Genomic DNA, 23,383 nt, shown 5'->3' with positions numbered 1-23,383 from the left:
TTTCAGATCGTTGGTGACTACTATAGTGAATTAAAAAGCACTATTCTAGTTCACTAAAGTGACTACCACGCATGCTACCACCGGCTACCACACTTCCTCCGTGGGCTGACATGCACAGCCTCGACCCGTCTTGGCTGCAGCATGACAGGAGCTGATGTTGGCTAGCGGCTAACGTGTCGACTTCTGCCCAAATCGTATCCGTATCCAGTATTTCTGCTTGTTTATGCGCGGGATTCATGGCGGAATCGGCAGCGCAGGTCGGCGCTGTTGTGGCGGGAAAGTGTTGGAATGGATCGTGACAGTGATTAAACTGGAAATGTAGCATTTCCAACAGCGAACTGCCCTGTTGTGGCCACTTGCTTTCTAATGGTGCATAGTACGTCTACGGAAAGAAAATTGCATAGCTACCATGCCGGCTACACAAGGTACGCCTGAATCACATATTAGACATATATTGCATAAGGGTAAATAGCCGAGTTTATTGGTGCATATTTACTCGTTCATGTTCTCTGGCTATGTCCCGTATTTTTCGCATGATTCTCGCGTAGCCATGTACGTACGTACTAGACTGTCTCTCCTCACTTCTGTCCTGCATGCTTTTCGCAGATAACGGAAACGATCGCGTCAGGTCGCTGCGGCCAAGAAAGCCAAGAGATGTTGCCTCGTCCGACGACTGCAAGGGCAGCCAGAATGGCGAATTATCTCAAGGACCCAGTGTTCACCGGCCGGCTCGCCGCCGAGGCGCCAATTTGTCAATGTCGTCCCCAAAGCCAGTCGGAAAAAGTGAAGACGCGAAACAACGGGACACGTTCGTGAAAGTGCAAGAAGAGTGCCGTTTGGGAAGCCAAGCTTGGACAGACAAGTACAAACCTTCGAAATCATGCCCCTTCGTCGGTAACGATCCAACGATTGCCGAACTGCGGTCTTGGCTATTGCAGTGGAAAAACAAGCCTTCAAATGCAGAGCGATCCAACTCGCGACATTCCTTGAGTGATTCCGAAGATTCTACAGAGGGACTGAGCAATTGCTACTTGCTTGCGGGCCCTCCAGGTGTTGGAAAAACAAGCTCCGTTTACTACCTTGCGGAAGAACTAGGTTTCAAGGTGATTGAAGTTCATGCGTCAAGCGAGAGACCGGGCAAGAAAATCCTGGCTGAATTGCATGAAGCTACGCAGTCCCATCATGTGGAGGGCAGCAGACTGTCGTTTCCAGCTGTTGCAGCACCAAACACCACCGCTAACACGGTAAAAGCGAAGGTTCAAAAGAAGGCGAAAAGCGCCGGCCCCCTGCAGCAGATGTTTGAGAGAGCTGCTGCAAAAAGCCAAGAAAAGCCAGCGAAGATGGTTGGTGAGAGCACTGCAAAGAAGTCTGGCAAGGGGCCTTTGGATAGCTACTTTTCTGCAAACAGTGATACAAAGCAGACACCAAAGGTGTCTGCTATGTCAAGCACTTTCAAACCCACAACTAAAACAAGTCCTAAAGGGACATTACTTGAATACTTTGCAACACCACCATTAAAGAAAGGCATGGACTTGACTGCAGCAAAAGAGACGAAGAACTTAGGCAAGCAACAGCGGTGTGGTTCCCACAGTGGCAAACGTTCATTGAAGAAGGTGCCTTCATTTAGTGCTTCTGATGATGATAATGATGAGCTTGTTAGTGTAGTTTCAAAAGTTAAACCGGGAAAGGCTTCCGGAACCGAAGATACAAAGGGAAAGGCTGTTGAAACAACAAGAAAGGGAAAGAGAGTGTGTACATTGTCTGATGATGACGACATTATCATGGTGTCAGAAGTAAAAAAACGTGCCCAGAAGCAACCTTCAGCTGAACCAGCCAAGGTGCCTGTCAAGAAACAAAAGGTAGATGAACTGCCCAGAGAAAGTTCGCTGCAGAAAATATTTTCTGTGAAGTCTTCAGGACAGGATTCATCAACATTAACATTCTCAAGCCATACAATCATATTATTTGATGATGTTGACACCATCTTTGAACAAGACGATGGCTTCTGGAGTGCTGTGGAATCTGTTCTGACGATTACTAAGAAGCCCGTGATCTTTACAGCCACCAGGAACCTCATGCAGATAAGGACGAAACTTCCCAGTGGCTGTCCAGTAGCTGAATTTGCTCATCCAAAGCCAGAGGAAGTTTCTAAGCTGGCTATGCACATCTTCAAATCTGAAGCTCTCAATTTGCCATTCAGTGATACCGTCAGTTTCTTGCTGCAATACTACCATTGTGATGTGAGGAAATGTGTACTGCAGCTGCAGCTTGATTCTGCACTGTATATACTGGGGCAACATACTAAGCATACTTTCCATGCCGAGGCTCTGCCAGTTGGAGATGGCCTGCACAAGCTGCTTCATTCGGAAGTACTGGATACGTGTGTAATCACACAGCGTAAGTTTGAAGAGCTAGGCTTGGACATAAGTCACCTCTGTTTGACTAATGTGCTTCCCTTGTCCACCATTCCTGTAACAATGCCACAGGAAGTGGATTCTGATGACGATCTGAATGCAGTGGAGAGTAATAACGCTCTAGACTCTAGCTGGCTTTCTGATGAAGGAAGCAGTGATGTCCGTGAATGCAAGCCATTACCAGACAGTTGCATCAAGAAGGGAGTGCATCCACAAGCCTCCTTAATTAGACAGTGCTTATTTGAGCTCGCTGGTATGTTTGATGACTTTAGCACTGTTGACTGCCTCTCTGGTTGCCTTGGCAGATGTGCCTATAGTACTTCAAGTCTACTACCTTTTGACAGTGTAGAAGCATGGCAGAATGGCAAAACATTAGCACCAACTGTAGATGTAGGTGAGCTTACTGTGCCTTTTGCTGTGACCGATGCCTTAGCTTATATAAAGATGGGCTCTATGAAGCTGGCAACTTCCAAGCTTGAGAAAAGTCTCGACAGTATAGTGTGTCCTGTTCCCGCGGAGTTGAAATTGATCATTTCCCCTTCTGTTCCAAGCCTGTGTAACATTTATGAGATTGCAGAGAAAAACAGGTTTTGGAGTAAATGTCACCAACATATCACAGACTCTGGGATTCCTCCAAGTGTAGTGTTAAGCAAACGTGCTGTGTCCGATTACATCGATGCTCTGCAAGTAATCTGCAAGTGTGAGGAACGGCGAAAAAAACTGAAGGCTAAACGAGCACAGAGGTTTCTACATTATCTCAATTCTTCAGGAATATTCTTGCAGAGTCACTGGATTGCAGCTTTATGCAAGGGTTTCCGCCCATAGTTCTGAGCAAAGACACTCCATTTGCATGCCACAACCCCTATTTGGTTGGCGAAAACATGTATGGTGCGGCTTCAGTAATGAGAAATCATTGTGCGTTGTTGTACATAAGTTAATGGGGTTTTGCACATGGGAGCACATTTTACTGTTAAGATAAATGCATCGTGCCATGTCCAGTGTGAATTTTTATTGCAGTGCTACATCTTTGACAGTCAGTTTGCTTCAGCTGTAGTCTAGACAGACTGATTTCACTTCAGTGTAGAACTCCTTGGAAGCATCAGTGCCTTCACGTCCAACGCCAGACATCTTCATCCCTCCAAATGGCATGTGCAGGTGACGCACCATCCAGCAGTTGCACCATATGGTGCCAACCTAGAGAGACAATATGGTGTTACTAACATGAGAATTTCACATTATAAGCATGCATTGAAACCATCAACACAGCACTGAAGCATTAGGCAAATTTAGAGCATGGATGTGTTATTTTAGAATTTATTATGCTGCAGAGTGAGATGGTGCACGAGTACATTGGTAATAAGCTTTCATAAAATTCAGTGTGCATGAGATGAACTAGTGCAGGCTTTCGTGACATGTAAATAAGTATTCTGTCTTCTACGACAACTTGCTGTTAAGATGTGGAAATATACAATTGCTCCAGCCAAGTAACTGAGTCTCGGACTTATTTTATTGCACTACTTCAAGACTAGTTCCCTTTCTTTAAAATTTGCCATTTCCTACGACTGTTTCGTTTGGGTGTTGTGCACCACCGAAATATTAAGGTATGAGATGGCAAATTGGTGTCTTGCTGTGTGTGAAAACTTGTCATGCTAGAAATTGTGCAAAAATTTGACAGCAATGCCATATCGAGAATCCCACACCAGCTCTTTATGACACTGAATTTTAGTGACTCCTATGTTGGGGCTTGCTTACTGTTTACCCATGAAAAATGTGTTGCATTGCATATGAATGTAAGTAAGCACTCAACCCTTTGTGACATTTCCTGCTCGGGAAGGAATGTGAAAATAGTGAAACTTAGTGACACCACCACACTATTGTCACAGGCCCCTGGAGGGTAGCATTTAAAAAATATTTACTTAAATAGACTTTCACTGTCTAAAATGTGCCTGGAGCTTATGACGCCAATGAAAGATCTCAAAATAGGTAAACTATGTTTGATCCTTTAATTTGCAAATGGATTACATTAGCTGACACATGGCAGTGAAATAACGAAGTACGCAGTCCAGTGTGGCGTGACAAACACGTGTGCCTTGCCTCCCTGGCAAGCTTCAAAGGCTGTCGCAGAGCCACAATGGCTTGAACACTAGGAAATATGTTGAAATCTGTGACGTGATGCTAACGTAGTGGTGCTGAGGTTTCGGCTCGAACTTTTTAGACGAAACAATATTAACAAAAATAGACTTTTTAAAGAGTGCTTCACCAGAACTAACTGGTTTAGTGTTTAACAGATAACAGGCAATGACACTTATCAACTATTATTTTATCCTCAAGTACAGATTGGTTTTCTTTCGGTTATATTTTATTATGAAGGCCAGGCCAGTCTGGAGCTAGCAGTCATTATGGTGTTGTAGAAGACTGGTTCAGGAATTCTAAAATCACACCATGACCAGCAGTAAACTACTTTCTGCCTCATTCTTGGTACTGTGACAATCTGCTTTTTGTAAGTGTAACCTATAGCCTGACATTTGTTTAGTGCCATTTAAAGGTACACCAAAAAGAAACACTAAACCAATGTAGACCAATAATGAGAGAGAAATGTATTCTGTTGGAACACTAATTTCATGGCAATAGGTTGATTATAATGAGAAAAAGTGAAGGCCGAAGTGCCATTTTCGAATTTCGCGCTGATACCTCGGTGCTGATACGTCACTGACGTCGTGGATTTCAAAGTTTCTTTTTTTTTTCATATTTGGGCAGTTCTGGCTCAACTTCTCAAATTTAGTCTGGCTCTTTTAGGATGCAATGCAGCCCATCTTTATCGATAATAAATTAGCTAGGCCCAAGTAGGCACCGTCAAAATATATGACGTCATGGTGAGCTGGTGTGGGAAGATGGCGTTGGCTCTCTCCCTGCATTGTTGTGCCTGTTCTGCATGTCCTTCCTACACGTTTTTCTGGCTTACCGAACCTCTTCTCATGTTAAGAGTGGAGTACGGTAATTTAGTAAATTCAGTAACAGAAGTCAAATTATTTTAATGCGAAAGCATTATATGGCTCACGAGGTGTAAAATCCGGCATAGTTCTTGGCGTGACCACCGATAGTTTGAAAAAGTTATTGAACACTCGACCTTTGGAGGGAGTTGAACCCACAACCTTTAATGTATAGTTAACGTAAATTTAATTAAGATAAGGTAATTAAGGCACTTGAATCAACAGCCTTTGGTTTCCGGAAGTCGAACCCATGATATTTGGTGTTAAGGCAAAGTTAATGACACAGTGAATTAAGGTAGAGTTAATTAAGGCACTCAAACCCACAACCTTTGTTCAGAGTCGAACCCTTGATCTCTGGCGGGAGTCGAACACACGACCTTGTGTTGTGGCATAATGTCTAAGCATTGCACGGTAGTCGCAATGCCTTCACATTCATCCACATAGGGATAACTAAGTGTCCCTTTAAAAGAGTGCTGACAAAATTTCTTTTTACTATATTATATAGCTGCTGACTCCATAACTCAATTCCTTCAGTCCACAACAAACCATTAACTACAGCACCTTTCAATGCGATGAATTCAAAATACACACCAAATGGAGTGCGGCTGTGGCATTGTTGACTAGGGCTCCCCTCCACTTTACGATAATTGAGGTGTGGGGTCAAGTGGTGCCGCTGACATATGCATGAATGCACAATCCAAGTCGCACCGTGATCGTCTTAACGAAAGCATTAGGCAACGGGACAAAAGAGTGAAAAGGGCGCCGTGCATTCAAAGAAAAGCGACAGCAGAAGCCAAGCTTATCATCTATCAGATGTAGAGAAGTAAAGCAAATAAAGAGGGAGCAATGGCCAATGTAGTGCGTGCCTCACTTTAGTGGCTTCTGACCACTGTACCAAGCTGACAGATGCATGTGTCAGTTGTTTGTTATACCACATGACCACTACCTCCGGTTTCTGGTCAACATGTCCGACACCATGAAGATGCACAGCTTATGGTGAACGCCTTTAATGATCATAAATAAAAGAATGTAGTTAATGGTTTGCAGTGTGGCCTAGGAAGTCTGGCACCATGCCAGAATATCGTGTGTTTCGCTTAACTTAGCCAAACTTTAAATATATGCAACTGCTATATAGATTGACAAAAACAAGGTATTTCTGTTTGTTATCGCTTGGAGATTCTCAGATTACTTTTTGCATGCAGTTTAACTGCATAATTAGTCTTAATTAATTAGTAAACTTATCAATTATTATAATTAGACGAAAAGTGTCAATTAGAAAATTGTAGAGCAACATGAAAAACTCCCGATACAGCTTTCTGTTGGTCAATGCATGCTACATAATTCGAGTGTGGAGGAAGCGCACGGATACACGCAAAGTGCCTCGCAAAGTGCGTGTATTCGCAGGCTTCTTTCACGCTCTGAAACACGCTTTCGTGTAGCACATATTAAGTAACAGAAAGCTGTAGCAGGAGTTTTTCATATTGCTCTACAATTTTTCTCATTGACACTTTTCATCTAATTATAATAATTGATAAGTTGATTAAGACTAATTATGTAATTAGGTGGGATGCCAAAAATAATCTGAGTATCTCCAAGTGACAACAAACAGCAATACCTTGTTTTGGTCCAGCTACGATGCATTTCCATATTTTTAAGGTTTGGTTTAAGTTACGTTAAACACCCTGTGTATATGTATTACGACCATATAAAACCAGCAGGCAATGAAGCCAAGGGAAGCATAGGAGTAAGTGGCTGTGGTTGAAATTGAAAAAGCAAAAAATAATGGAAAAGGGAAGTGAAAGCAATGGAAAGATAACTTGCCCTCAGTGGGGACTGAACCCACAACCTTCACATTATGTGTGCGATGCACTACCAGCTGTGCTTCAGTAATGGTCATCAATCCATCCACTACCTCGGGTATTTATGTGTACTAGATTAAGCCCTGGGAGTGTTAGCCACTCACAGCTTTGGCAGGCGGATGTGGAACATCCTCTTTTTTTTTTGCCTGATGCCGTCACATAACACATGAACTTATGAGGGCAGCAAGTGGCTAATAAACCCTCATATGCTGCCTAATGGAATCAAGGCTGCTAAATTCCCTTGCAGTGAATGAACAAGGCTTTTATATATAATGTATAGATATATATAACACAAAATTTTTGTGTCAGTACTTCTCTAAGACTTGAGACTATGTGCCATAAATGAGATTAGGTGGTTGCTTCTTGGCATTTGGCACTGCCTTGCTGCAACTATGCTGTGCTCGTTGACCCATGATGGTCTGCTGGTAATACCTCAAGACGCTGAGCCATCTTGTGTATGCGGCAGACATCCTTGGACCAGATGCTGGCGCAAAGTCCGTACGGGACTCCGTTGACTTTCTCGATGACCTCGAGGTCAGTATCGAAAGGCGCCAGGCAGGTGACAGGCCCGAAGATCTCCTCTTGGATGCAGCGCGATGTGTGTGGCAGGTCGGTAATGACAGTGGGCAGCAGAAAGTAGCCCTGCAGTGTTGCATGTCAGAATGTGGTTCTGTGGTATGTTGCACCTCCACATAAACACTTCTATTACACAAGTGCTCTCGTACAGCTTGATGCCGTGTGGTTACAGCAGTAACCTTCATACATTCAAACAGCAGCAACCAGATCAAAACACGAGGCACATAATGCTGTCAAGCATGTGCCCCATCGTAGCAGTGACCACTAGCTTGTTTTTCCTACGATGGAAGGCACTAGTTGTTTGTGCCCGGAGCATTTACTGTTTGTGTTTTAGGTTTTTTCATGCGTGGATTGTCTTTGTTTAACCCACTTGAATGCAGGACCAAATTATATGCAACGCGAATGGAATACGGATCGTGCTGTTAAGTGACATGGTATTCTTAACTCTAACTGATCCGCATTAACACTCTCCTTATCACTCACGTTCTTGTTCTCCTTGGGCAACTCTGGCTCCTCCCTGAGGCCGCCGCAGAGCACTTTGCCACCGTCCTCCATGGCGAGCTTGATATAGAATTTGACCTTCTCCAGGTGCTCCTTGCTAACCAGTGCACCCATGAAGACAGACTCGCTCTGCGGTGGACCCACTTTAAGCTTCCTGCAATAAAAGGCACGGGCATGGCAGGGAATGGCTAAATTGTTCTAAGCAGAGGGGAGAAAATTAGATATACGGGTTCAAACTGTTGTTTACAGACTCCTCTGGAGCACAAACTGTGGCACCGGTGACGTCACAGAGTGCTGCTAGGGAACTTGAAGCTAGCATCACCATCCACCTTTTACGTCGGCGAGTTCTGAGCCTTGGTTCTGGCAAAATTACCGCAAAATTAAATTCGAACCTGGCTTATCTTTCTTCGGTGTGTCTGAAAGTAAGCTGCAAGTTTTGTGTGCCTACATGCAGCATTGGCCTCTGCTGGGAACTGTGAAGGATGCTTGTCATTGAGGAAAAAATATTTAGTATAGCAGACGATGAGCAAAACGTGAACAAGGTGAATGCAGGAGCCAACGTTTCAACAAGTGGACTTGTCGAAGACAAGTCCACTTGTTGAAACGTTGGTTCCTGCATTTACCTTGTTCACGTTTTGCTCATCGTCTTTAATTTCTATCTCCCGCATTCCCTGTGTTTTCCTTAGCATAGCAGAGTGCTTCATAGTGCCATGACGTATATATTAGGAGTTGCATATGGCACTGGTGACTTTTGATGATTAAGATTGTTGAATTGCTGCCAGAGCCTACTAAAGCATCAGCATAATGGCAGTCAGGAAGGGACACACGGTTACACACCTTGACAGAGTGATGCTAAATTAGCACATGCGATGCGAGTACCGTGCACATGGCATCAAGCAAACTAATTCTTATGCTCAAAATATGTCTCTTTTCTGGCTTGTATGAGCCATAAAAGAATGTCTAATTTAATTTCCTGTTTATCGAAGGCAAATCGTGAAGCAGTTCTTATGTATGTAGAACATGTAGAGCCCGATGCTGTACTAGAATGCAAGCTTTAGTTTCTTGCAGAACAATAGCCCACAAACAAAAAATTCTGGCCCCAACTGTTTTCGTAACTGATATTGCTTTGTACTAAAGTTGGAAATTTTACCTTGCTTCTTGAACAAACATCTCCGTGAACTTCTGGTAAATTTTCTTGTGGACGTAGATCCGGCTTGTACAGAGGCATATTTCGCCCTGGTTCAGGAAACTGGCCCTGTATAAGTTGAAGAGAAAATGTGCTGCATGCCTATGGTGGTACGTCAAACACCATTCAACATCTGTGACTCACTATGGCGGCTCAGTGTCTGTGACATTCTGTTACTGAGGTTGAGGGTTTGATTCCATGGCCGCAGCAATTGCAATCCTAATGTGCACATTCAGAAACTCCAATTTCTAGGAATTTATCAGAAGTCTCCTCAAACATGGTACATCTCATAGCCCATGTGTTGCGGGACGTTAAACACCACACTTTAATTTACAACTCAAGAAACTTTTACGTTTTTCCCAAGGAGCCTGTACACAAGCAACGAAGCTGTGTTAAATGTGCATGCCGAAAATGTACGAGCATTGCACTACATTTATGCATACCTGCAAACTGTCCGGAATTCTCTGTAAAGCTTATGACTTTGGGGTCCTGCAATTTTATTGACCTTATGTCAAATTTTACAAAAAAATCCGTTCATAAAAAAATTTCGCTCGTCAGTCTCCTGGTGAAAGGACACCAGAGGTGCTTTTGCTTCAAGCAAGTTTATATAAACAAGTTCCTGAAGCAGGCGAAATTAGCAAGAACGAAATCGCTGAAAAAGTAACTGCCATCTAAAAAAATTGTGTGGCGTGTCCATTCTCTGCTGTTCCATGTTTGCTGCTGCTTGTGTGCTGTGTTTCGGGTCTCACTAAGGGCATGTGCTAAAAGCAAGCTTAAAAAAGAAATGCGTGCCATCAGCACCGTCAACCATTGTTTTGTGTGTTTGTTTTATTTTTGTCAATATTAAAGCGCACAGTTTGGCAGGTATGTTTATTCACAACACTGTGTTCATGATGTAAGTTGTCGTCAGCGTGCTAAGGTTTCCTCATGAAGCTACATAACTACGAGATGACACCAAAAAATGGAAGCATGGGTTCTTCAACCATGTCTATGCTGCTCAGTAGATCATAAATTATGGTTTCTTACTGCAAACAAGGAAGAATGGAAAGGGACGAGGTTCTATGCTGTGTGGATCTAAGAAGCTTACCTCTTCTTCGTTAGGTGTTATGGAAAACAGTGTGGCACGATGGTAACCGGCAGCAAATCGGCCTTGGGATCAGCCTCTCTCTGATAAAGTTATTCACCCACTAGCATTTTAGTCAGCAGCCCATTATGACCTTCAAGCCACTAAGCAAACAGTTGCTCATGATTATGAGGCCAAATATATACCAAAGCACGGACACCTTGAGTTAGATTTGGCACTCCTCTTGTGTTCTTCAACAGCATGCACTCCTTTGCGCTGCAATGATACATACCATCTAGCCCCATAATTTATTCTGCTCGATCATTCTGACCTGCTGGCCATTACATAAGCTCAACTTGTGAAGTTTATCTTGGCAAGCCGACTACAACCGCATTCGTTAGGCTCATGTAAACTTGCTGGTCACGGAGTTAGTCAAAGGGTATCACTGGGACAGCCTGAAGCTAATGCCTGCTCTTAAGTGGAAGTTGCAGCTCAAAAGGGTGCATCTCTCAAACTCCATTGTGCAAAGTCAGACGCCTCTAAATGAGATCATTCTGCTCTGCACAGATCAGCCGTTTCACTGTGTGCTATGCGGTACATTTCTGTCTTTCTTTTCGCACTGGACCGGAACACGCAGTGCTTGTCCATAGACCCCACTGCTTTTGCACATTTAATTAGCATAGAGAAAGGTGTGCTCACTTTATGAGCGTGGCGATGCACTTCTTGAGGTCAGCATCTTCGAACACGATGGCTGCGTTTTTGCCGCCCATCTGCATAGAAGGAACATGGGAGAGTGCAATTCAGCCCACTTAGCCATCCTATACGATAAGCACTTCTCTTGTTGGCACGCTCCCTTTCAACGCTCCCTTTCAAAGTGATGTGGCACTCTAGAGTGGAACATAACCTGGGCGTGCTATAGTGCTCCAGTCTGGGCTCGAGGCTGAGCAAACAATGGTATAACACTAATGGTAGACACGAACACCGTGTAAGAGCTCCACTCCTATGCAGAAACAGCTCATTGGTGTTCAAGCATTCATAGCTGAACAAATTTAAAACGGAGATAAGCAGATGAATCTTTCATTAACAGATGCATCTGTGGAAAAAAAATATTTAATAATGGGGTTTCACATGCTAAAACCATGATATGATCATGAGGCACGCCGTAGTTGGGGGGACTCCAGAAATTTCGATTACATGGGGTTCTTTGACGAGATGCATCTGTCAGCAGGCATCATATCTTCCGATTTTATTTCCTATAGAGGGAGGTTGACTAAGAATATTAATGAGTTGTTTCTCGTGACAAAAGATGATGCCGTACATACGCACGAGCCCACTCCTGATTCGCTGACGCTGCCTGTAGCTTTCGCTCCGGCTTCACATCTTTGTGAGAAGGGGAGAAGTGCACAGAGTATACAAGTGAAGAGAGAGAGACATCCATGTGTTCGAACCTCCAGAGAGAGCTTCTTGGCGTGCGGCGCAGCCATCTGGGCTATGGTGGTGCCCGTCTTGGTGCTGCCGGTAAACGAGATGGCCTTGGTGTTTGGGTGGCGCACCAGTGCGTCGCCCACGATCTGGCCGAAGCCGAATACAAAGTTCACCACGCCTGGAGGAAGACCTGCGCACCAGGAGCCATCATTGCGGCTTGTTAGATGGTATTGATGTGAAAGCGTCAAATGGCCCATTGAGCTAGAAAGCCGACGTCTGTAGAAGCGAAACAGCGCCTAAATTCCCATTGGCTGTGACGTCACGTCACGTGCGCGCCTAGACGAAGCAGAGCGGGCGAAAGGGAACACCTCACGTCGCTCTCGGAAGCCTGCGTTCCTTGTGCGCACAAGCTGTCGCCTGCGTTCTAGCTTCGCATCGGTAATCGCTATAAAAAATTAGTGTATAAAAACATAATTCGAAAGGAGAAACGTTGGCGGTAGTGAGTTTTGAACCTACGACCCACGTTCAGGAGCCGAATGTCTTACCCACTGGGCTAAACGGCCAAGCGTCTCAACGCGCTCGTCTGCCCGCGAGGAGTTCATACCGCGGAGGACCGCTCAGGGGAGTTCAATTGGACATTAAGGCTTTCGCATTCACAACTCGTAAGACGTTTTTAGATGCCCTCGGATTTTAACGCAACAGCGTTTAGGGCATCGTGTCGCAGGAAATTCGATGTTGGAGTCCGGCACCGGTGTCCCCGTGAGCGAAAATTCTTGTATATGTTTAGGTATATGTATATGCCTCGCAATTGCTATATGACATGCGGTATATGCGGGTTTTATTGCCACACCATTCTATAACTAATGCTACTTATACCTTGTCTTACATTCTTGACACACTTATTCCTCAGAATTTTGAGAAATGACAGCCCACTAACAAATGCGATGAAACAAAACACCGACAGTGTGTGGCTTTTACCTTAAATCTCAGACTGAAATATTAAAAGTGCGATACAACAACAGAAACAGGAAAATGATGTAATATTTTTTGGCGCGGCTGTGCACTACCTCCGGGATCGGCCCACGCAAGAGGCCGCGTTAGTACCAGAAAGCTCGCATTCGTGTATAGCGTTCGCCGCCAGCGTTTCCCGGTCAGCATTAAGGTTAGATCTGCAGTTGCCAGGAAGCGTGAGAAGCAGTTGGATATTTTTTATGCTATCGCCTTCCACTCTTTAAGAGGAAGCTTTAGCTCGGGTGGTCTTATCTGAATACATTTAAAAGGAGGATTCGTTTTTCTCGGCAACCACTGCCTCAAACTTGGCGAGGTTTGTTGCATTTGAAAGAAAAGCTTAAAATCTAGTGACTGTTGGTTTTGAATTTTTGATTTAGGTCGTCAGTATTTTAGTAAAAATTGGCAAAAATCAAATTTTTCTGAAAACGAAACTATCAAGTTTACAACACTAACTCAGCAATGAAAAATGATATCACAATTCTGTGAATTGCATCTAACAATAAATTCAAAAGGGACAAAATTGATATCTTATACATGAAACTAAAAAAAAATAGTAATATGGAAATACAGCTTTTGCAGAACCATTATATATAATGTAACAAATTCACCTAAGATATAAGATGACATTGAATTTGTCCGCTTTCACTGATCTAATGGGTGCCGTTTACAGAACCGCGATATCTGTTCTTGATGCAGAGCTATGAATTTGTAAACTTCGTTCTTCTATTTTTTTTCAAACTCGCGCATTCTAAAATTTATTTTAAACAAGATTCATGCCCTAAATCGAAATTTCGCTTCCAAGAGTCACTAGAGTTTAACTTTCTCTCTCAAATGCAACAAATTCCATTAAAACCGGTCATGGGATTATCTCTTTAGAAAAACATTTTTGCGTTTTACATGTACTTGAATAGGCCGCGTAGGAGTTGGGCCCGAGCTTAAGATTCCTCTTACGGGAAAGCTTGAGCGTTCTTCAAACTCTAGGGGAAAAAATGATTTCGAGAAGCCTCACAGCGTCCTAAATAATTTTATATACAGACTTCCCACACCCAGTTTATTAGGTGATGCTTGTCGTGACTTTACATTACAAGTTGGTCACGTGGGAACAGAAAATCACGACGTTTGGACCGTGGTTTGGACACTCATAGCGGTTCGGTAGGTAGTCCCCCCAGGGGCGTAGCCAGGGGCGGGGGGGAGGGGGGGGGGGGCTTCAGCCCCCCTGCCCCCCTCCCGAAATTTTTTCGTGCTGTCATGCGCCGCCGACCAAAACAATTCCCGGCGCCGGAAATCATGCTCGCTTTTGTCTAGAATGTCCTTTTCACGCTCGAAAAGACATTTTAGCGCGAACATTGCGAAATCGGACTAGATTTCGCGGCAACGCCCATGCATCGGGAGTCGCATATATTAATGCAAGGCACCCCACCGAACACAAAGTTTCAAGGGCGTTTTGATACCGAGTGGGCTCGTCACGGCATCTCGCGGAGGCCGCGGAATCTACGGAGCGCTCGGATTTCAATTCTGAAACTTTATGGGTATAAAGTTCTCATAACCTTTTGACGCGAAACGTGCATTGACATTTCCAAAGTCGTGCTTTAGATTTTCAATGCGGGAACTTTGTGAGTTTAATGCTGTTATAAACATTTGACGACAAAGGTGCATTGACTTTTCTAAAGTCGTACGTCGGACCATACAGAGAGTTCCGCGGACCGTTCGCGCATCCCACGACGTCACATGGACGTGGCATTCTCGCTGCTTGTTCCAAATGCAAGTTTCGCGAGCCAGCAGGACCACCGCAGCACGACGCGATAAAGAAACAACTGAAACTCCAAAGCGCGCGCGGGGCAAAGTCGAGCGCGCAGAGTCGAATGAAAACGAAACCTTTCGATCACCCATACTACTCAAGGGTAACGTCAAAATGTTATTTTTTTCTTAGATTCGAATAGAAGTAGACAAGTAGCATTTTCTTCCGTCTTATAATCTAATGAAATGATCTTTTTAATAAGAGTAGTTGAGTACTAGTGACGTAAATTGTGATGAGGAGAGCTTTCGTCATCGGGCTAGTACCGGAATGTCGGTGGGGGGTCTCAAATCGTGTCGTGCATTTACCTCAATTTTTCGGTTACTAAAGCTCTGTTCGCGATTATATTGACGCCTTAGACGTTCTAGAGCATTGCTTTATCACTTTAATTTGACTTTCTGGTAACATTTAGTGTCCCTTTAAAGAAAAAAAAAGAAGAAGGAGAGAGAGAGAGAGAGAGAGATCTGCACAGGTTTCCCTATCTTGTTTCCTTGCGCTTGCGCCGTAAGTCGTGTGCGGCACGTACGTAGGGATACATTTCTGGGTTTATTGTTTTTGATGCCTAAACGCGCACACGTATAGGCACAGCACTCGCGTTTTTGAACTTAGACGTATTCAGCATTTTACGACAGACGACGACACTGGACACGCGCATCCAAGCAAGCAAGGAAACAAACAACAAAATTTGAATTCTGGGGTTTTACGTGTCAGAACCACGCCATATTATGAGGTGCACTGTAGATAGGGGAAACTGGATTAATATTGACCACCTGGGGTTCTTTAACACGCGCCAAGATTTATGTACATGGCGTTTTTTCACTTTGCTTGCCGCCACCGGAATGCGGTCGCCGAGGCCGGAATTGAACCCGTGGCTTCGCGCTTAGCAGTGCAGCGCCATGGCCACAAAGCTACCGCGGCGGTTCAGAAAAGCTCACAACAGATATCACTGTAAAAACGCGTATCAAAAAGAAAAAGAAAGCGACCTACGTATGAGGCTATTCGGTTTCGAGAGTGAAGGATACGTAGCCGACGGAAAGTCGCGTTTCTTCCGTTTAATGAGCACTCCGCAAAACGTTTGCGCGTGCAGGGAGTGCTCGTTCACTGAAATTCCCTCTGACGAGTGTTTCACGTTCATTATTCTTCAGATGGCGAATCTGGCTGCAGGCAAGAATTATGCATTTTTTCATTGCCGCACCGTAGAGTTCCAGTGCTTGCGACCACAGACACCGGCCGCCCAATTCACGCGCTGCCGATCGCAGCACGCATGGCAACGCAATAAGTTGCATCAGCGCCTTTCAATGCTTTAAAGCATTGAAAGACCCCGGTTGCACATAACGGCGTTGCCGGCCACCGCCTAAATAGGGTTAATGACTTTAGCCCCACGCTCTGCGACAGGCTTTTATAACCGGCGCGTTTAACGTAAGACTTGTGCAACCATGGAATCGGAGTTTTGACCACGCTATACGCATTGAAATCTCCAACTGCATTAAACCTCAATTTACGAGGTCGACGGGATCCAAAAATTGTTTAGTTAAATCGAGAATTTCGTTTCCCCCCCCCCCCAAAAAAAAGAAAGATAAATAAAAGGACACTCATATGAATAACGTATCTATTCAAGAAAAAAATAATTTTTGTCGACAGCGAGTCCATTGAATGCCTGTTCTGTTTCTTAAGGGAGCGGCAAACCTTTCTAACCAGTCAGTGGCGTTCGTCACTGTAAGTACTACCCGGTATACACATATTCCACCATATTGTAACCATCCCCCTTCCATCTCCCTCTAGAACTTCGTGGGCGAGTCGTTAAGTTCGTATCGTTGCTTCGAGGTTTGCAACGCATTGGACTCCATGAATTATGCGTCGGGGAATCGTGAGCCCTTCGGACTTCGTTAAATTGGGATTTGACTGTATTCCGTTGACTACTTTTTTTTTCTTTCGAGTGCACTCATGGCCTTTCTATATTTGAGCCGAATTAAAGGATCGTACAGTAGGCAGGATCTCACAGCTGACTGACTCACCGGCGTCCACGAAGACTTTGGCGAGCAACCAGGCGGTGACGGAGGTGAGCTCGCTCGGCTTGGCTACCACCGTGTTTCCGTAGACCATGGCCGGCGCCAGCTTGAAGGTGAGCAGGTACAGCGGGAGGTTCCACGGCACGATCACGGCCACCACGCCCACAGCCGAGCGCACCGTGTAGTGCAGCACGTTGGACGTCTGCTGGGGGATCGCCCTAAGCCGCGACGCGCGTTGACTCGCTCGAAATGGCCCAAAACACAGTGCAAACGCAGTCGACCAGAATGGCATACGTCAAGTGCTCTTACACTTGTCACGAGAAAGAATACGGAAAAAGAAAAATTGGAAAGAAAGTCGACAGTTCCGCTCGAATGACAACGTGCTAATAGCGTTAGTAAAGTATTAGACAACTACACGAAGCTAGGTTCGTAGTTTTATCGGCCACATAAGTTGCAGCAAACATTTGCTTTCCAATTAAATTATGTCACACGCGCACGGGCAAACATGAACAGATCTCACTTGATGACCGCCCATTGGCGGTCATCGAGTGAAGTCATCGAGAGCGTCGTGACAGCGAGTGTTAACACTCGCTGTCACGACGCCGGTGCGACAAAGAGCGGCAGCAGCGGCGAGCGAATGCCCCGTTGTGCTGCTTCTCGCTTCAACGCGAACTATAGGTCATTCTCGACTCGGCTATAGCCTTGGCACTCACCGCAGATTACCTCAAAGACAGGACGCGCGAGACCGCGCTCTACCGTGCCTTGCGCAGCCGCGGCCGGGCTAGTGCAGGAGACGCACGCTCATCAACCCCCCTCCAGCCTCCATAGCATGTGCACTGGAACACCTTCTGCTTCACTGCCCGGCCTTCGGGACCGAGAGGGAGGCTCTGTACGCCTCCTACCGCCGATGTGGCTTGCCATCCACCACCCTGCAGTGCCTACTCTTCCCCAATGCTCACAGTTCCATCACCAAGCGTGCATTTTCGGCATTGATGGAATCCTGTGAAGCAACACACCTCAGAGCGCGGACTTCCGGTCACTATCTCCATATTTTTCTCCCCACACCCCTTTCCCCGTGCAGTGCTGTTGAGGTGTCCTACTGTGAGAGACAGTTACGGCACTGCACTTATCTCTTCCATTTCTCTTTAAAAATCACACTTCCATAGCATGTGCGAGAAGACGCCATGCATCAAGCCACCATCATCCTCGGCTCACTCTCGCACGCTTTCCCTCGAACCTATAGCATATGGCGCGCGGCCGCAATATTATCGCACTTGGAATTTATCCGGAACCTTACGGCGACGCCGACAGCGGAAAATTGGCCAGAGTGTCCCTATCGCAATAAAACAAACAGAAAACGAGACGTAAGCTTCATCGCCAAGTCTGAATTTTGTTTCATTTATTCCGTAGAGCGTAACCTTTAGCATAATATCACTGGGGGTTCACCAACTAGCTTACTGAAAAAGAAAATTAATGTGATGTCCACACAGCAGCTCTATGAAGCTAGTGCAAGCGTCTATTCACCGACCAGCTTGTAGGATAATCGCGGCCCCGCCCCGTTCTTGCTCTCGCTCGTAATGCGCAAGCTTCGATCTCTTGGGTTGAGCGCGACGAACCACATTCACTCGGAGTCAATTGTTGCAACCGTCTGCAAGGTGTCGAGGGCCGCCACGCTGAGCTCGTTGCCGCTACCTTAAATGAATGGTATAAGCTACATATACTTCACTTCATCTCGCCAATTGTGTGCAGTGCGGCGAAAGCTATGGGGTCACGTCAGCCAGGCGGAAAAGAGAAACGGAAGAAGGGCTCATCTATTATAGTCAGCCATCCGTCCGCGCGACGCCGACGGAATGGAAGATTCATAACGGAAGCGTTAGCAGCGCGAAATGGGCGAGCCTTTCTACGTCCTCTGAAACAGGCAGCCAGCTCTATAGTTTCTGATTTTCTGACACGTACGATACCTAGCCACTGCTATATAGAGGACCCGCTGCACTACACTAAGTTGGCGACACGGAGTATATAGTTGTAGCTGTTTTACTGAAGCGCGTGCGAGGAAACTGGTGTGAAGAGCTGTTTACGTCTGCTCAGAATCGCGGCTTGGTTTAATTCACGTTTTCTGAGTTTCTGTTATCGCTGAAAGATGGGAAAGAAAACCGGTGAGACATCTTGCAGTGGAGAAATGCAAGCGAAAAAGGGGTCATTTATAGTGAAGTGCAGTAGAACTGGGTTCGCATGGAGTGAACGAAATCACAAGAACGGCACACCGCTCTGATACCAAATGCTTCTTTTTCAAGGAGATATCCGTCTCTTAAAGGGTTGCCTCCTTAACCTCAAACCCTACGAGGACTTTGTATGTGTTCGAACAGGCTCTTTGCAATCGCGCAGGTTTGCGCCTTTAAAATATCAATTAATTGCTTGGAGTGCGTGTGGGGGGGGCGCGACATCGTCTAGCGCGCTTGTTTTTGGTACGCGTGTAACTTCGTCCAGAAGGCACGCACGCTGTAAATAACGTAACAAATTAAAGTAAGGTAGTATAGACAAAACAATTCAAAAGCACAGGTCACCAGGCATGCGCTTAACGGTAGCGGAAGTGGTGCATCTATTAGGGAAGGTAAAAAAAATTCTAGTCTCACCACCAACACGCGAACGCTTACAATGGTGTAGTGTAGATAATTCTTTCATGGGGCACAGATTTCTACCATATATGGTGATCCGATGTACCGTCAGTGGAAAGCAATGCCACGCAGACGAGCTCGTAGATCACTGTCAAGTGAAGGAACACTTAATTGTGGCGGTGCCCAGTACGCCATAGCCAAGTTCAGGAGATGCCCAGGTAATAAATGATCGAGACGGCTGCAACAACCCAACGCCACAGAAAATTTTCATAGTGACACAAGACCTCTGCTGCCACTGAAATGCGCTTCTTCCCTTTTCTTTCCGTCAACTGTTTTAACGCTAGGCCAGCCAAGATGACTTCATCTCAACCGGTTGGTTTCATAAGTTGCCATGGTTAAGACCGTGGCGCATTCAAGATAAAAGCAAAGCTAACGCATGTTACGTCTTTTAGTCTCGAAGGCCACGCGCAGACTTCTCGGCAGCACAATTAGATGACGAAGCGTACCCAGAAAGAAGCGCGAGGAAAAAGCCCCGTTGCCACATGACATGTTTCTAAGCGTTCGCACGCACCAGCGCGCCGTGTATTTTGGAGGCCACGCGCAGGCTTCGCGGCGGCGACGCCAGGTGGTGCCGAGTGCTCTTAGGGAAGCGCGAAAGAGGAGTCCTGCTGCAGCACACGTCTCATATAGATATCTCGTTTCGGCGATGGCAATACATTGTGCCGCTGTAATTCAATGCTAACGCATTGCCGTCGACAGTCATCGTGACATGGGTTCTGCCTCCATCTCGTTAGAGATTGAAAGAGGAGGAAGAGAAAAATCGGGCGACGCTGACAACGTACATCTCCCGGTCGCACTGTGCGGTGGTGGCGAAGTGTCGGAAGTTGTGCACCGCGCGCGGGATGTCAACGGTGCGCGCCAGCCAGACGGGCTTGCCCTGGTCCCGTGACTCGGCCTGCGCGAACTCGTCCATCCTGCTCTCAATCAGGTCGGCGATACGGATGAGGAACTTGGAACGCTCCGCTGGAGACTTCATGGACCACCTGCGTCCACCGGGCGAGTTGAGGGAAAAGAGCTGGAAAGACTTGCACAGGGACGACCAAAACAAAAACAAACGCTCTTCACTCGCACACCACGTTTTCAAGCGGTAAGAAAGCTTACGGGACAAGTAAAAGAGACAGGAAAAAAAAAATAAGGACGATGGAGTTTCAACTGAGGTTATATATCTGAGGTTAGGCTACCAAGCGGGAGAGACAGGTAAGAGGCTGGAGTTGCAACTGATATTTACTGAAGTTTAAGTTATTCAGTGGTGGTGAAAGGGAAAGCGAGGAACATTTATTTTGCTCCACAACACGTTGCTGGAGTCGTCCAGATTAAGAGTTTTGAGTGCGGTACCAGAAGGCTCCGCCATTTCCGTCGTAAGCTTTCATGAGGACTGCGCTGAATAGACAAACATGTAAAAGAAAAGATGAACATGAGCTTCGGCTCTCTATTTGCGTTTATTGTCTTAGCTCTAGTTAACCTCACAAATCGTGCAAAGCCCAGCAGTTAGTCTCCATTATACTTCAACAGGCAGGCATGATAAACAAGAAGCACGTTACAGTTACAACAGAGATTTGCTTAATTTTTACTTCAGTAAACCTCAGTTGTAACTCCAGTGTCTTTTCTGTCTGCGCTATTTATTCCGCAGACTTTTTTTTGTTACTGCTGGGAAACACGATGCGTCACTCAGCCAACCAACTAACCCGCTTACGTCGTTCTTGTTCAAGACGGTCAAATGCAATTGTACTTTTTGCTGTATTATCTAGAAAGGACCAGGGGACAAATGCTAGAAAGTATCAAGTGTGTTTTGAATTCCCAGTCCGGCAGTAATTGTTTATGCAGCACCAATTATACGTCATTGCTAAACGTTGTAGCTTTCGCCGCGAGGGTCACCTAGAGACTCCGTTAAACGAGCGCGATCCTGTACAGTCGGTGAAGAATGAGACATGACATTGATGACGCAGGCGTTTCGCTTCCGGTGTGTTCTACGTAACGGCAAGGAGTTTAGGATATATGTCCAGTAGCAAGCCCGCACTCTCGCCTTTCGCCTTACACCATCGAGTGAAAAAGTTTCCCACCATTTTACCACGCTGGGAAGCGACAAGACATGAGGCCGCATATTTGGATTGGCATTTTCAATTCGTCGCTGATATACTGACGACGACACTTAATATATTCTCAATTGGGTAGTTAAAAAAAGGAAAAAAGAGAAAAAGAACACCGCAATATACAGCACATTCTGTTCTTTCTTTAATGTAGTTGGGCGCTTTGTGTAAGAGTGGAGGTGGGTAGGTGAGCAAGAGGCTGAAGGATTACGGTTTGTAGCTCTAAAGAGAGCGTTCAGAAGCTCCGTCACTTACCAGCCCCTTCAGAGCGATAAATTTACAGTATACTGCGCGCAAGGGATCAGTGTTCAGCCTTGATCGACCATGCCGTGCCTTACCCTGTTCCCCGCTGGCTACGTGGATGAAGGCGCAAGCCGATAAATCGTGCACCACAGGGAGTTAAAGAAAGGCAATGGTCCTAAAAGCTCATTTTGCTTCTCGCTTTATTGGTTTTTAACAACGGTGATGACGATGCTCTTGGAGGTAAGCTGCTTTTCTCACTACACAACGGCCGCATGCTATAGTAACGAAACAATGCATACTTAGAAAAAAAAAGCACGTGTAAACATGGACGAAGGCTGATAAAGAAGCAAGAAGGTAACTTGACGGTAAGACTACAGCCCAGTGAGGAAATAAAATTTCCGGGCTGTTCGAAATCTTTCGCTGTTCCAACTTAGCTATCCGCCATCCAGTAAGAGGTAATAGCAGAGTAATAGTCAGACAGGGGCACCTTCTTTGGACCATTCACTCGTTGCTTTGACTTGCGTAAGAGTTCCGCGGCGCTTTTCGCTGTTACTGACGATAAGAATAAATAAAAACGATCGGGGAAGGTGCACACAACGCCTAGAGGTCGGGGCCTAGTCCAGAGGTCCTTACTTCACCCTCTCTCTCTCTCTCTCTCTCTCTCTCTCTCTCACTTCCTCTCTGTGTCACCGACTCTATGTATGCTCTTCCGCCATTGGCTCGTCGGTCCCACAGATTTGATAACGCAGTCACACATTCGCACAGCTCGATAACGAAGCACACTGATATAGCGTGTTAAGTTCTATGGTTAGATGTCAACAGGCACAAGCGACGATTGATGCCCTGTTGTTTCTTGACGCAAGGCAGATAACAAAGAAATAAAAAAAAAGAAGGGAAAAGACAAACTGGGAGCTCGCATTGTTTTGTGCCCTTGACGTCCGCAAATGCTTTACCGCGCGTATACCGCCGGAGTCGGGAATGCTCGCGCGTTTAGTCTTACAATTCGCGGTGTCACCACAAAGCCCCATTTAAGAGGGATGTCGTCACGTTAGGCTGCATTAGCAACCTACGCTTCTGGCAACTGCGGAGCAGTCACCTTTGCGCCGTGAGAGTATAGTGGGCTTGGGCAAGAGAGCATGTAGACGCACAAAGCGAAACGCGGGTGACGACGTCGCCTTGAATTTGCCGCACCGGCCTGCCGTAATGTAATGAACTTTTACGGCGTCTGATCTGGTGTAGTTTATTGTTCATAAGTGAAGAAGCGCTTCGTCGCATTCTAAAGGAACCAAACTTCAAAAAAAAGTGATATTCTATGCTTACTGAAGCGAAGTTCTGATTTATGCCCCGGAATGTATTGCAAAGATCCACAAAAAGCGTAAATTTTAAACAATAGACGCGACAAATTTGCAGCTACAGTTAAAAAAAAATATAGAAGTGTTTAGAAAACAAACGTTTTTTATGCGAAGCATATTACGAGGGCTCAACCCAGCTCCTCAGGCGCGGCGGTGACCATGAAATCACGTGACACCGTGACGTCACGACAGAGGAG

At 45.6% G+C, this 23,383-nt stretch overlaps 2 protein-coding genes across 2 annotated transcripts in view; one reads left to right on the top strand and one right to left on the bottom strand.

Moving 5' to 3' along the window:
- The first annotated feature begins 206 nt into the window (after positions 1-206).
- LOC135900619 (uncharacterized) lies at positions 207-3,557 on the top strand. The gene is made up of 2 exons (XM_065430081.2): positions 207-425; positions 607-3,557. Exons 1-2 carry the CDS (start codon positions 410-412, stop codon positions 3,237-3,239), a joined length of 2,649 nt encoding a protein of 882 aa, XP_065286153.2. The 5' UTR covers positions 207-409; the 3' UTR covers positions 3,240-3,557.
- The window catches only part of LOC135900620 (2-aminomuconic semialdehyde dehydrogenase-like), a 30,036-nt gene continuing 10,061 nt past the window's right edge, over positions 3,409-23,383 (bottom strand). The window contains exons 4-11 of the mRNA XM_065430082.2: positions 20,287-20,487; positions 16,836-17,047; positions 12,038-12,204; positions 11,289-11,359; positions 9,491-9,595; positions 8,323-8,494; positions 7,696-7,905; positions 3,409-3,608 (exon numbers count right to left, since the gene is read on the bottom strand). Of these exons, the coding sequence (XP_065286154.1) occupies positions 3,459-3,608; positions 7,696-7,905; positions 8,323-8,494; positions 9,491-9,595; positions 11,289-11,359; positions 12,038-12,204; positions 16,836-17,047; positions 20,287-20,487 (1,288 nt within the window). The 3' untranslated portion in view covers positions 3,409-3,458. The remainder of the gene's footprint in view (positions 3,609-7,695; positions 7,906-8,322; positions 8,495-9,490; positions 9,596-11,288; positions 11,360-12,037; positions 12,205-16,835; positions 17,048-20,286; positions 20,488-23,383) is intronic.

Source organism: Dermacentor albipictus, chromosome 3 (genome assembly GCF_038994185.2).
Source record: "Dermacentor albipictus isolate Rhodes 1998 colony chromosome 3, USDA_Dalb.pri_finalv2, whole genome shotgun sequence".
NCBI classification, from domain to species: Eukaryota; Metazoa; Arthropoda; class Arachnida; order Ixodida; family Ixodidae; genus Dermacentor; species Dermacentor albipictus.
The sequence above is the reverse complement of the archived record's forward strand: the minus strand, read 5'-3'. Positions and strand labels throughout refer to the sequence as shown.